The sequence below is a fragment of the Bufo bufo genome, chromosome 3 (assembly GCF_905171765.1).
Source record: "Bufo bufo chromosome 3, aBufBuf1.1, whole genome shotgun sequence".
In the NCBI taxonomy this organism is placed as follows: domain Eukaryota; kingdom Metazoa; phylum Chordata; class Amphibia; order Anura; family Bufonidae; genus Bufo; species Bufo bufo.
In genome coordinates this window covers 208632957-208648200 of record NC_053391.1, presented here as the reverse complement: position 1 = coordinate 208648200, position 15244 = coordinate 208632957, and the positions used below count along the sequence as shown (strand labels likewise).

The window sequence follows — 15244 nt, the reverse complement described above, 5'->3', positions numbered from 1 at the left end:
CATCACGGATGCGGACCCATTCACTTCAATGGGTCCGCAAATCCGGAATTGCGGAACGGCCGCACGGAACGGGACCCCTCGGAAGCACTACGTAGTGCTTCCGTGGGGTTGCGTCCCGTACTTCCGTTACGCAAAAAGATAGAACATGTCCTATCTTTTTGCGGAATGGGCAGATCGCCGACCCATTAAAGTGAATGGGTCCGCGATCCGATGCGGCTGACCTACGGCCGGCGATCGTGCATTGCGGCCCGCAGCACGGGTCACACACATTCGTGTGAACTCGGCCTTAGTTTCCATCTATGTTGTTCATCCTCCTTTAAGAAACAACTTATGAATTAATGAGAACCCTGCTGGTCAATCCTGGAAACCAGTGAGGTACCAATGCACACCACAGCTTGCGTCAATAAGCTATGAACCAAAGTAAAGGTGAAACCATTGAAGACTTACCAGTATTGGTTATGCTGTAATCCTCACTTTTTCTTCTCATGTGGTATATAACAATCACCCAGACCAATGACGTCCCCACGACACAGCAGACAACCACAATGATGACAATGCCAACAGTAGTCCAGCCATCTTCGTCATAGCCCATGATGGTTTGTGAGGAATCACAGTTTGGTGAAGACAAGACATACAGGTTGATGTGACCCCGCTCAGTTCCAAGTGTGTTAGACATGCTGCATGTATATTTTCCAGCATCCTCAGGGCCTGCATCAACAATAATGAGAAGCTGATTTGCAGCAGCAAAGAAGTGCCTCTCTGTTACCATCAGTGGTCCATCATCTTTAGTCCAGTTCAGGCGAGGAGCTGGGCTTCCTCCTGCTATACACTGCAATACAGCAGTCTCCCCACGAGCAACTGTTCGGTCCTCCAAGGGTCTCATAAAAGAAGGAGTTTCTGAAAGACAGAACACATCGCATAATTCTAATCAGCATCACTGGTTAGACATTTACAGCTTAAGGGGGCATATAAAATGAGCAAAATGACTTAACAATATACAACAGCAGCCAAATCTTTACTGTAGCTGTACAAGAATCAAGCACATAAACATGAACATAAAAGAGATGCCAGTGTGTACAAAGGAGGAACTGTAGCGTGACAGCCTGCAATTCAGTCCTCATCATTCTCATATACACACGTGCATGTATACGCTCTGGGAAAATGATAAAAGTACTGCAGGTTGTCTACAAGCCTCTCCTAACTCAGTACATCATTCACACACAGCAACACCAGAAGAGTAGCCTCAGACTGAAAAAGGGCAGGTTTTCTTAGTATGAGCAAAATCTTTTTATAATAGCATATTACAGTTTCGGGTCTACTGTGAGAAGCAGAAGGAAAAAAAAATGCTGTTAGCAATATTCAATGTACCGAGGGCAGGGTTGTGTCCTTTGGAGCACCAGAGCGCCACTGCATTTTCCTGCCGGCGCCTCCCACAGTTGTCAGATTGTCAGTGCCATGCTTAATGATGCAGGGAACCTGGTCCAGTCAATCCGATAACTGTGGGAGGAGAATGTGATGGTGCACCGACGGACACAGTTCTACCCTCTGTGCACTAATCTGCATTCCGAATAAGAGAGCTTTTTTTCCCTCAAAGATGCGGGTACGGATTGTAAAGTAAAAGGTATGTCTATTAGACCAAGAAGGAGCACAAAAAAGGACTGGGCTTAGGTTAAGGCTCCATTCACACGTCCGTGGTGTGTTGCGGACCCGCAAATTGCGGATCCGCAACACACCCGCCCGGCACCCCTATAGAATTGCCTAATCTTGTCTGCAAGCTACGGACAAGAATAGGACATGTTCTATCTTTTGCGGAGCTGCGGACCTGAAGATCGGGGCCGCGCTCCGCAAATTCGTATGCCGACAGCACTCTGTGTCATGTCCGCATCCATTCCGTCCCAATAGAAAATGAATGGGTCCGCAACCGTTCCGCAAAATTGCGGAACGGATGCGGACCCATTTGCGGACGTGTGAATGGAGCCGAATACTGATATTTTAGGTGACAGACTCTCTTTAAAGAGGTTTTTAAGATCAGACTATTGAAGGCCTTGCTTCAGGATAGGTCATCAATACCAGATCTGTGGGGTCCAAATCCCAGAACTCCTCCTGCTGATCAGCAGCTTGAAGTTTTATTGTCTACATCTGACTGTCTCCTTGCACACCATCTACTTAGCAGCGACGGTGCAGGAGACCAGAGCTTCGCCCCGCTCACTTGAATGCAGTGAAGATGCAATGTCTTGCACTGCTACTACTAAGTAGACGGTGGGCGGGTAGACAGTCCGATGTAAACGATAAAGAGTTGCGGCCTCTTCAAAAAGCTGACTGGCGAAGATGCTGAGAGTTGGACTACCACTGAATGGATATTGATGACGTATCAATATCCTGATCCCACAAAGGGGCTTAATGGATGATGCTGACTAGTAATATATAGAGATATTCTGCTAAAATCATCTTGCAGTGTAATACTGCCACCGACTGCCCGAAAAAAGAGGAAACAATCGTTCATTAGGCAATCCAAATCTTTTGAAAAGTTAAAAAACTATTGTTTACAGAAGGCAGAACGTGGTCTCTAATTAGGATCTGCCGCCAGCAAACAACTGTACAGCACGTCCAGCTGCAGAGATCGCTGCATGCAATAGCAGCGGCCTCCTCCGCTAGCGAGCAGGCGATTGCAGGGAGGATAATCATCTGCCATATTGGGCTGTCTAATACAGCCTTAAGGTGTCTGTTCATTTATAGAGAGAAGGTCCGAAGAGACCTAGAGATACTATAATCAGAGTGTCAGGCCATTAAGATGCAACTGTAAATCAATATACCAGGTTTGAAATCTCATTTCTAATAATCTCAGTTAAAAGATTAGTCTAATTTTTTTATTTTTTATTATTGGCCAGGAACCATGTGAACTGGCAAAACCAAACTGATTTGCCCATCTCTACGAGTAACAATTAAAGAAAAAATAAAATAGTACCTAATACAGTCAGTGTGACATTGGTAGATATGCTGCCTGCCGCATTTTGTGCTGAGCAGCTATAGAGCCCCATATCCTCAATTTTGACATTGACAATGAACAGGACCTCGTCTTCTGGCATAACATGCATGCGACGCTCTCGGGCTGCAGGAAAATCTGTTCCTCCATCTTTCTGCCACGCAATTTGTGGAGTTGGGTGACCTTCTGCTGCACACTCTAGACGTGCCATGGCACCAGTGCGGATTGTCAAGTCCATTGGAGTTTTAAGAAAGGAGGGCATTTCTGTTAAAAAGAACATGAGAAAGAAAATTACAGAATAAACGTGAATTAAGAGGAAGTATGACTTGTACTTACAAAATTCTAACTCAAATCTATGCAAATGAATGTCAGGCAGCAAGTTATAGAGCAGGAGGAGCTTGCTGAAAAGTGCCTGTGTCTTAAAGTCCGCAGTCAGGGTGCTCCAGCAGTGCCAGACCTCCCTGACTGCTTCCTTAATGATCATCAATGAAAGAGCTGTGTGCACACCTCTCTCTCTCCCCGCTCAGCACTGATCTGTGTGATCGGTGCAAGCATGAGAGGAGACCGAGCGATCACGAAATAGGACTACACCGTACTGTACTCTGTAACTTCTGATGTTAATACTCCCATTATATTGCTGTTTGTTTCAATAGTATAAAGATGACATTAGGATTAACAGGAGGTGACTAAACTATTAACCTACTCTACCCTGGACTGATAGTGACATTGAAACTTCATTAGACTGGCAGGGAAGTTTTAATTAGAACATATTTATTTTCTAATTTCCTGTTGTCTTATGGTTAAGTGCGTCTTATAGTCGGAAAAAATACATAGTCAGCTGAACATCCACTTTTTACACAATGCAATGTGATGCTGGTACCAATGATTTTTTATGTAAATAGATTTTTTTTTTTTATGTCTTTCCAATAACCGATGAAACTGAAGAAAATAATCCAAGTCTTTACCATAGTAAATCAGTGATGGCATGATGAGCTTCATTACGGTCCTCCACTGCATTTTAAAGCCACACAACTTTGCATAGATCAATAGTACACGCTACCATAAGAAATTTTTTAATATATGTTATCAAAGAAAAATTGCATATTCTGGAGTCATCAGCCTCCCCCTCCCACCCTTTTCTAAAATGACTGTCTTTCAAAATCATTAGATATCAAACTTGGATGGCTGCTGCTAACTGACAGATCAGATTACATCATCCCATACAAGTCTATGGAGAGGGGTTACGGGGAGGAGTGGGCAGGAAATGAGTGACACACACACAGACTGAATGCACAGCTAGACTGTTTCTCTCTCATGCCAAGTGCTATATTCACAACCATACAGGTCAGTACTTCTCTGTAATGTACTCCATAGTCCTGGGGCTGCTTCTGAGTGAGGGTGATAAAATTAGGAAGTAGATTCTCCTATACTTTCTGTGTGCAGTGGATGGCAGCTAGTCTCCACCCACAAGATCTGGAAAAAGCATGCACAGGGGAAAACTGGTAAAAAAAAAAAGCTACAAGTCATTCCTCATGTACACTACTGATTAGTGCAAAGTTTGTTGACAGGTTAAGTATGCTTTAATAATCTTGAACCCCCTAAAACTGCTTTAAAAAATGTTATATTCACCCATTACTATTATGGCAGTGATTGGCCTCAGCGATCATATGTGCCAAACATCACTGCTCCTGTCTGTAAAAAAACAGCAGCAGGAGTACTGGACCAGTGCCACAGAGAACGGAGCTGGAGAAATGGGCGAGTATACATATATTCTTTTTATTTTAAGCAACTATAGGGTTGACAGACTTTTGATTACAATTCTTTAGCATTTTTTGCTCCCTGGCAGTGTTTTTTATTTATTTTTTTAAATCACAACATTATCTGGGTGTGGTGTTTTTCCCAGATATTTTAACACAAACTTCTGTATAGGAAAAAATAAAGTCTGAAATGCACTGTCCATTGAAATTATTTTACAGTAATTGTTCATTGTATTAACCCAGTGCTTACCATTAACCGTGAGTTTAGCTTTACTGGAATAATTGGAGCCAAAGTGGTTGGTGATCACGCATTGGTATTTTCCTTCATCTGTAAAGTTCACATTGAAGAGGTGCAAAACCGTTGTATACTCCACTAACTCAGCCCCGTGTTTCTGATATCTGGCAAAGGTTTCCACCTTTGTATCGTACAAGATTTCACTGTCTTTCCTCCACGCTGTAGACATGGGAGTGTCACTGCTACTGACTGCGGCACATGTGAGAGTCACATTCATTCCTTTCAGTGCCACGGTTGTTTCCGGGTGAACTTTGATTTGTGGTTTCGGATAATTATCTAGGGAAGAAAAAAAAAAAGTTACTTTAAGTACAAATTAACAGAGGTAACACTCAAAGCACTGTTGATATACTTTGTTTAGACAGGCAGTAATGTCAGGTGTCAATTTCAGTGGATGTAAACTGTATGTGTAACCTTTCCATCGTATTTCATTTAAAGAGACAGGAGCGGTCAATAAACTTCTCTCAATTCCTTATGAATTATTGTAACTAAGGGGGTTGTCCAACCATCCAAAAGATTTTGAAATGGCAGGGAAACTATTAAAATCAAGAAGAAGAAAAAACCTATTGAATCCATTCTAGTGCCAAGGCTCTTGACCCTGGCGGAGTGGAAGCCATGGTGTCCTGCCCGTGGTGATGTGGACTGATGCAGCCATTCACTGGCCTCTGCGTGATATGGCCCCAAGCAGCATGTGACCCCAGAAGCTCTGTAGTCATGTGCAGCGCAGGGACACAGTGACTGCCTGTACAAGTGCATGCGACCATGGATGGGATGCCATCACTTCCAATCCACCGGGAACAGGAGCTTCAGCGCTTAACGGAGAAGCATTCAATAGGTGAGGTTTTTTTTTTCCTCTTTCTTTTAAACTGTTTCCCAGCCTTTTTGTGAATCAGACAACACTTTTAAAGGAGTTATACAACTTTAAACAATTTTTAACAGACCTCAGAGTAGCTGGACCTATGGTGGAGATTATACTTACCTAGTCCCCGCTGCTAGGCTCCATTGCTCCACAGCCACCTCCCTGGGTCTCAAGCCTCAAACATCCTTTCAACGGAGGTCACGTGAGAACTGCAGCCAATTAATGGCTGCAACGGTGACCTGTCACCCATGTGGTATGTCACTGGGTCACACGCTGCATGGGTAAAAAGTCACCACTGTGGCTAGTGATTGGCTGCAGAGGTCATGTGACCTACATCAACAGCATGTTGACTCTGAGACGCAGGACCTGTGGAGGCGGCCATGGAGCAGGAAACCCAGTGGCAGGGACCAGGTAAGTATGATCACCACCGCCGGTCCGGCCACTCTGTGAGGTCTGTTAAAAAATGTTTAAAGTTGCATGGACCCGTTAATAGCAGCAGCAATACTTGTTCTCTTGCTAGGGCTGCCTACACGCTGTATTTTGCAGTGTCTGTTTTCGGGATGCCCAAATCAGACATATCCACACGCCTACATTCAACCAACAGACACCAAAAGGAAAACGTTAAAGCATAATTTTCTAGTTTAAAATGTTGTTGGCAAGTCAATGTCAGATCAGACCAAGCAGTTTTGAAAAGTCTTTCCAAAGGGTAAAATCTTGCAGTGCTGACAATTCGAATACTGAGCCCCAAATAAGATAGATCTACAAATCAATCCCTGATAGTACACACACACACACCGACCATACTAACTGGAAAAGCTCTGCATGTCACTGCCGTTCGTTCCTGCATTGTTCCAATAGCCAAGTGGTTAGTGGTTGGCTCGTACATGTAAATATATTGTACTTGAGACAAATGCTCATTCTTTTTGTGAATACAGTATATAGCCAATAAAGAACAGCCCAGTTTTCACTTAGAAAAGCTGTATCCGTTTCACAAATGCAGTAAAAAGATGGCCAAGAAAGAAATACAACACACGCACAAGCATAAAATTCTTCTACAAGTTCGTAGGAGTGGAGCGGCGCCATTTCTAAAGTTCCAGTGATAAAAGTAGTGAAATGAGATACAAACCGCAGACAAAGTCTCCAGAATCCACGCTGAGCAGAGAACGGCCGGACAGCCAATCGGGGTGGGCACAGCTCACATTTACAGAATTCTGCAATCCGTGGTCAATTAGCCACTGGGGAAACCACTTTAGCTGACAGTCACAAAGCAAATGGCTTGTGTTTAGGATTCTGTAGAAGAGTCACACAGTAGGTTATCAGACGGGACACAAATTGGCAGCTTATTTCGTCACAGTCATCGGGACAAATATCTTCAAAAGAAAAATCCCGCACACAGAGATAAAACTGAAGGAAAAATTATTCCATGGAGCCCACAAAACTAAGTGCAGGTTATGGTTGGAATAAGTGTGGATACTACAAGTGTCTTAAAAATAAAATGTTCTGCCTAATATTGACTATACCTGCGACGTGCACATGCAGAACAAGCAATGTAACTTGTAATACTTACAACTCTTGGAGGTTAATATGAGCAAAGGCATCATCTTGCAAAGACATAACCCCATTATTGCTCAAGTCCCTGTGAAGAGAAATGAGCAAATGTCAAACAGAAAATCCATATCTGTGTTTATTAAGCCATTAATTATGTATGGCTGGAACAGAACAGCATGTAGGAATATTACCGTCTGGTGCAGCATCACTTCAGAAGTCAATGAAAAGGTGACCTCTGCTACCAAGCTAAGGCTCAGTGCACAGCAGGCATATCACCCTGATGAAGGCCAAGAGGACAATCTTTAGGCCTCATCTGGTGAACAGAGCCTTAGGGATATGTTTACACGTGTACAGACTAAACAAAGGGCTCTGACGCAGTGTGCATGAAGCCGTAAGCTTTATGGTGAGGCTTCTTCACTTATTCCACATAGGAAACTTGGAAGAAAATTGTATTCTCTAACCTGTTAGAAAGGTATGATGGAAATTGAAGTGAAGGAAATCTTCTTACCAGTGACTGTATTTGTGAGTTATAACCTTCCTTCTGATGCTTATCTGTGTCATGTGACCAATACTCTGCCTCTTCAACTGACACAGGACATTAAAGGGGTTATCCCACTTTGCCTTTTCATACTTACCTGCTGCCAGCGCGCCGTTCACTTCCTGGATTCTGGCTGGGGGCGGGCTTCATCTTGATTGAAGTCTTCTCCCGGCCGCGCGCTGGACTGAACGCACACGCCGCCGCGCATGCGCCATGACGACTTACTCCGGCATTAGTGGCTCTGTACTATTCTGGCCAGGAAGAAGTCACCATCGCGCATGCGCGGCAGCGTGCGCATTCAGGACAGCGAGCGGCCCGGCCGGAAGAAAAGGAGTCTTCTGCACAAGCTCGGCCACCGGGATTCCAGAGAATAGCGGTGGCCGTAACCAGGGGAGACCGAATGACAACAATGAGGTAAGTGGGGATGAATTTTATCCTAAACTGTGGGAATTTGTTAATCAAATATATTTACAAAAATGATCACGGTCAAATCATTAACAGATTTAACAGTGATCATTATGATGGGATAACCCCTTTAAATCCGTTACTTCTCTATTCATTGCTATGAGACTGACATTGAGGTTCTCATAGGAATACATACAGAAACTGTCTTTCTGTCCACCCATAAGATGCTGTCAGTTAGAAAGACAGAGCTAAGGATCAGAAGGGAGGTTATAACTCACAAATACAGTCACTGGTAAAAAGATTTCCTTCACTACAGTCTACAACATGTACCTTTCTAACCGGTCAGAGAATAAACATTTTTGTGGAAGTGCTTCCAAAGTCATATGCAAGAAGTAACAATAGGATTTGCTATGGACCCTCTCTCAATGAGGCAGACATGAAGAGTTCACATATCACATGGACGGCCATTCATTCCTAATACTTTATTTCAGTAGTAGGGCAAAGGCTCCAGCTTCCCATCAGACAGCTCCCATATTAAAAGGGGTTGTCTATGAAGAGACAACCCTTCTATGTCGCTGAGCAGCTTTAGCCTTAGCAAGCGGTACTACCAAGGTGTGTAAAATACGGCCCAGTTTGTGGACTCGCCACCACTATATCAATGGAATTTGGCCTTTGCCCAACGTGATAGCAGCATGGAATTTATACGAGATTTCCCCCTATGGTTTTTATCCAATCTGTACAAGCCAAAGGCACATGATTAAGTGAAAGGCTTTTGATGAAATTGACCCTAGTGTATTTCATAGAGATTTCACATTGTCAGCCTGTAATAATGCATGGCAGGAGCCTAATACACAAGACCGTAACACTGGGGCTCCCTCGAGTGCCAAATAACATGGAAGATTTTTATAATTTCCATCTGCCTTCTATTATGCGCAGTATAGAAAAAGAACTACACTTTAGCTGCCAAATGTAATAAACACCTTACTTCTAAAACGTGGTATGAAAACACAATATGCCACAGAGACCATAGATCATCTGTGAATAATTGTTGGGATGATTAGAAATATACACCAATCAACCATCACATTAGGGCCTCATGCACACGACCGGAGTTTGTTTTGCGGTCCGCATCTTTTGCCGCCCCCTTTAAAGTGAATGGGTCCACATCCAATCCACACAAAACGTGGATCGGATGCGGGGGGGGGGGGAAGGTTTGTGTGCATGAGCCCTAAAGGTAAAAATGGCCGAAACCCCTGCCAATAGGTGAACAGAGTGACACCGTGTGTGCATTCCCTAAAACCAGTGACAGGTAAAGTGAGTAGCCAGCACATGGATTTCTGCAAGCCTCATACAGGCAAATGGGACTGATTTTTGGAAACCGAATTTTCTGCAACAAAATCCGCAGTGTGTGAAGGCACCCTTATGGGCGCCAAAGGATCAGGAAGGGAGCGAATTATGGCACTAATTATCAAAAAAGAATGACAGAAAAGTGTCAGAATGCACAATATTAGGCAGATGGTTTTAACATTATGGATGACCGGGACCAGATGGAGTTCATTATCAATAATTTGGCGCACAGATTTTATGATAGTCTAATGATCTTTATCTAAACAATTCTGCTCCTTCGTTCACTTATCAGACACGCTTCAACAACAGCGATCAGCAAGAACATTAAATGTAACTGTCAAATCATTTCTTTCTTAATATTGCATAGGGACAAGGATTTTAATACTTTATTAGAGAAATCTTTGCATTATTTATTTAAAAAATGCCTGTCAAGCAGGGTATACAACCTTTCTATCAACTCTTGGGGCCACAATAAAGCCTAAAGGGGTATTAGCAGCTGACACGTTGACGGTACATTCCACTTCCAGAACTCCCACCTCACCACTCCAAAGACATTATGGAGACCAATCACGCACGTGGCTCTCCCCATTGAAGATTATGAGTCTTACCAGTTTACATATCTGATAAACTTCAATGGAAAGAGCCACACGCATAGATGGCCACCTCTCTAGCTCTTATACTTTTTGGAGTACCAAATGGGTCAAATGATCGAACTCTCCTGATATATGGGGATCCAAAGACAGCTGCACAGTCAGCATGAGTATTTGCGTATCCCTGCTGCTGAGCTTTGTGTCACCCTCATCTCTCTGACACAGAAACTACATGTGAGTAACAAACACATACACTTTTGTGTCTGCAGTATTGTAGTAGTAGTACTGTGGTGTCTCCTTAACAGCCCTCTGAGTGTTGCTAAGGAGAGCCCATCTTCAATGTATACTGTAGACTGAAGATGGCCACATGCGACACACAGAGGATGGCTTCTCAACTTGCCTCCTATTTACCTGCTCAGCCCCTGCCTCACTACTCGTGCCCTACCAAAATTCTGAACTGACCATGCCTATCTCATTTGTTGACAACATTGACTGATGGCAGCTCTGCTAATTTGCGCTTCTTTTAGGCTACTTTTACACTAGCGGCAAGGAACTCCGCCAGGCTGTTCTGGCGGGTGAACAGCCTGTCGGATCCGTGCTGCCGCTAGTGCACACGTGCCCCCGGACTACCGCTCCGGCCCTATTGACTATATATTGTAGTTTTATTCCAGCCACCTCTCTGCATGTTTGCCATGCTGCCGCCGGAACTCCGGCCCGCCCCCATTATAGTCAATGGGGCCGGAGCGGTAGCCCGGGGGCACGCCTGCACTAGCGGCAGCACGGATCCGACAGGCTGTTCACCCGCCGGAACAGCCTGCCGGAGTTTCTTGCTGCTAGTGTGAAACTAGCCTCAGTAAGTGCAGGACTGCAGCAATCAGCGCAGTATACAAAAATATAGTAAACTTCAAGTCAGAGCTGGCGTTGCAACCCTGCTACTCTCCATCTTCCCACTGTGTTGCTGAAGGACTGCAGTAATCAGCGCTGACAGTAAGTGCACTATGCTGTCTATCTACTATAAGTGCTGATGACTGCAATGCCGTTTTCACTCTTATCTGCACTCAGTAAATAACAAGTGCAGGGAAAATTGAAATGGGCAGAGCTGCCAGCAGTCCGAGAGGCAGGGACAGTGCAGGAATATCGTAGGGCACATGTAAAGAGGCAGGGGTTGGGGTAGGGAGATAAGAAGCATGCTAAGAAGCCTGCTTCTGTATGTTAAACATAGCCATCTTTAGTGTCCTGAAGACAGGCTCTCTCTTAGCAAAACTCAGTCAGAGTGTTGCTAAAGAAATACTTTATACACTGCTTTCTAATAAAAATACACAAATTTCCCTAATAAAATATATATTACAAAAATGAAAAATAAAATCACTATCCCTACACAAACCACACTTTAAAACCACCTACCTAATACTGAATGATACGCAGCCCCGTTCCTATTTCCAATGGATGGCATCTCTACACTGACATAGTTACCATTGTTTGAAGTAGTAAATGGCCCTTGTGGTTGCATAGATACAGGCTTATTAGTAGCTGTATACATTATCTGAAACAATCATTACCCCAGTATGCAACAGATAAAAGCATGTATCTGTGCAATCTCAAGGACCGGTTATTTCTCAAACCACTAGTAACAACGTATCAAATGTACAGAGAGTTACAATTTGGATGTAACACGTAAATGACGATGCGCTTGGAAGCGTTCCCTCCTGTCAATCGCCTGCTAGCTAGTAGAGCAGACTGCTGCTATTATATGCAGCCATCTCCTCCTCAGTATAGGAAGGAGGGATCGTTATGCCTTCACTCCTCCTTACACTGAATCATTGTCTGCCGGCAGCAGATCGTGGTTAGACACCACAATCGGACGCCTGCAAACAATGATTTTTTTAACCTGTCAAAAGATGTGGAGTAAACACTCGTTCATTGGGCAATCGGTGGCAGTATTAGACTGCCAGATGATCGCTAACGAGTGTTACTACAAACGTTCATTAGCGATCGTGTGCTAAAAACTGGCAGGTGTAATACAGGCTTTAGTTCATCAGAACAATATTTCTGGTTTTCCTCTCATTAGTAACATAGTACATAATACATAAGGCCGAAAAAAGACATCTGTCTATCCAGTTCGGCCTGTTATCCTGCAAGTTGATCCAGAGGAAGGCAAAAAACCCTGTGAGGTAGAAGCCAATTTTACCCACTTTACGCTGCGTTCACACCTAAGCATACGGCATGGAGCGCTCTGTATGCGCGTTTACAATCGCGGCTCCGGAACAAGCGAACGCCCATTGTTGCGCGTTCCCGGAAGTCTATGTATGGGAACGCGCGACAAGACGCCCCAAAGAAGCTCCTGAACTTCTTGGGGCGTCGGGCGTTTTACAGCGCGATCGTACGCACTGTAAAACGCCCAGGTGAGAACCATGCCGATAGGGAAGCATTGGTTTCTCCTTGTTGAGAGTTTTACAGCGTGTAGGAAAGCGCTGTAAAACGCTCTGTTCTGAACCGGCTGTTAGGGGGGAAAAAAATTCTGCATCAACGACCCCTCTAGTAGCTATAGCCTGTAATATTATTACACACATTTGTTTCATCGGCTACACACTAGGCTATTGCAAATACTTACAGGTGCTGCAGCGAATCCAAACCAGTGAAAGCTTTTTTCGTGATAGATTTAATCTTGTTTCCTTGCAAAACACTGAGGGGGGAAAAGAAAAAAAAAAAAAAAAAAAAAAGTAAAATGAGCTTGTCCTCTAAATATACTGCTCTATAATGCATTGACCAATAGAAACCTACAGTACTTAAACCACCAAATTAGCAATACATTTACTATTCCAATGTATGTTTGGTAATGAAGTTGCACTAGGAAAACAAGGAGGTTCTTAGGAAATTAGCCTAGAATTAATTATTATGTGAAAACACTGAAGGCACTCATTTATCCGTCATCTCAGTATGCAGGGGAGAGGCCGATAATGGTATAATAAAAAGATAGATCACTACTGCAGGGAATCAGGTTACAGAAGAAGGAAAAGGAATTTAAAGCAGCCTAGAATCAGACCGTCTCAGATGACTGAATGGCGGATTACTTACTGGTTTGTTACTGGGACAGAAAGCTGCCGCATGGGGTATTTGCCACTTACAGTGTATGTAGCTTGGAAAGTCCAGCAAACGCTTCAGTGGAATCTTCAATAGCCCAGGAGATTTCATTGTTTCGCAGATCCCTATATTAAGCAGATACTTATTCAATATCAACAACGTGGAAAAGGAACATGCACAAGTGTGAACAGAGCCTAAAAGGGTCCTTTACACTGACCGATTCTCTGCTAACAAGCGCTCATAGCAATTATCTGGCAGTGTAAGGCCTCTTTTACACGAGCGATACCGATTAGGTCCGGATGCGTTCAGTGAAACTCGCACCATTTTGCAAGAAAGTTCAGTCAGTTTTGTCTGCAATTGCGTTCAGTTAAGTTTTTTCCACGTGGGTGCAATGCGTTTTAATGCGTGCGATAAAAAACTGAAGGTTTACAAACAACATCTCCTAGCAACCATCAGTGAAAAACGCATCACACCCGCACTTGCTTCCGGATGCAATGCGTTTTCACTGAAGCCCTATTCGCTTCTATGGGGCCAGGGCTGCGTGAAAAATGCTGAATATAGAACATGCTGCGTTTTTCACGCAACGCACAAGTGATGCGCAAAAAACAACACTCATGTACACAGCCCCATTGAAATGAATGGGTCCGGATTCAGTGCGGGCGCAATTCGTTCGCATCACGCATTGCACCCGTGCGGAAAACTCACTCGTGTGAAAGGGGCCTAAAGTTGCTGCTGATTACCCAATGAACGAGCGAAAAGCTTGTTCATCAGGTAATCAAATCATTCATGCAGTCACAAAAATCACCGTTTGATGGCAGCAGATCGTGCTGAGTAAACAGCATCTGGTGCTGGCAAACAACCAGTCTGCATGGCATTAGCGATCGCTCCTCCTCATACTGTGGAGGAGATCACTGTATGTAAATGCAGCGGTCTCCTTCACTGACAAGCAGCCGCTTGTCAGGAAGGAATTAGTTCTTTCCCGGAAATTGCCAGAAAAATTGGAAAAGGGACCTTGTCATATCGGGAAACAGAATAAGGCCTCTTGCACACGACCGTATGGCTTTTTCAGTATTTTGCGGTCTGCAAAAAATACAGATGACGTCCGTGTGCATTCTGTTTTTTGCGGAATGGAACAGCTGGCCCCTGATAGAACAGTACTATCCTTGTCCATTCACTTGAATGGAGCTTAGCCCAGCCCAGGCCAGTTGATACAAGTTGTGACGTCATTGGGACTGCGGTAAACAGTAAGAAGGCTGCGGTGCTCCTGGAGCGCCGCTGCCTTCTTTTTAAACAGCTGATCGGCGGTGGTCCTGGGTGTCGGACCCCCGCCGATCAGATGCTGATGATCTATCCAGAGGATAGATCATCAGTTTAAATAACTGGGGAACAAACAGAACGTGTACTTTGTGTCCTTCTTTTCATCGCTTTAGCTGGAGACTTGCTAATTCTCGGGCTTCTCTTCTGCCATCCCTAATGCATACTGGGCATAGGTAGCCCAAAACACTTCCTACTTGTCAAGCCCTGCTCTTGAATTGGCTAGTACAGTTCGGGTGGGCTACCAAATGCACAGTGTGTATCATGCAATCTGAAAAGAGGTGCAGCCATCTTAGATGGCAGAGGAGGACCCTGGGAAAAGAAGTGTTCTGTTCACTCCCCAGTTCATGTGAATTCTTTTTCTTGAATTTAATTTGGGTTAATTTAAACCAGCTCAACGGGGTAACAATACCCAAGCACTTTTTAAAACTAGAGTGAACGGTGTAAAAATGCAAAAAAAATTATAATTTGCTACATTTTTGTGCAACTAAGCCCAAAAAGTCACAAAGCTGAAGCCAGAATTCTGGAGT

At 44.0% G+C, this 15244-nt stretch overlaps 1 protein-coding gene across 1 annotated transcript in view; it reads right to left on the bottom strand.

The window, feature by feature from the left end:
* Positions 1-15244, bottom strand: part of LRIG2 (leucine rich repeats and immunoglobulin like domains 2) — a 59819-nt gene that overhangs the window by 7622 nt on the left and 36953 nt on the right. The window contains exons 9-15 of the mRNA XM_040423892.1: positions 13445-13525; positions 12931-13002; positions 7459-7527; positions 7018-7181; positions 4991-5311; positions 2966-3247; positions 448-897 (exon numbers count right to left, since the gene is read on the bottom strand). Coding sequence (XP_040279826.1) covers positions 448-897; positions 2966-3247; positions 4991-5311; positions 7018-7181; positions 7459-7527; positions 12931-13002; positions 13445-13525 — 1439 coding nt within the window. The remainder of the gene's footprint in view (positions 1-447; positions 898-2965; positions 3248-4990; positions 5312-7017; positions 7182-7458; positions 7528-12930; positions 13003-13444; positions 13526-15244) is intronic.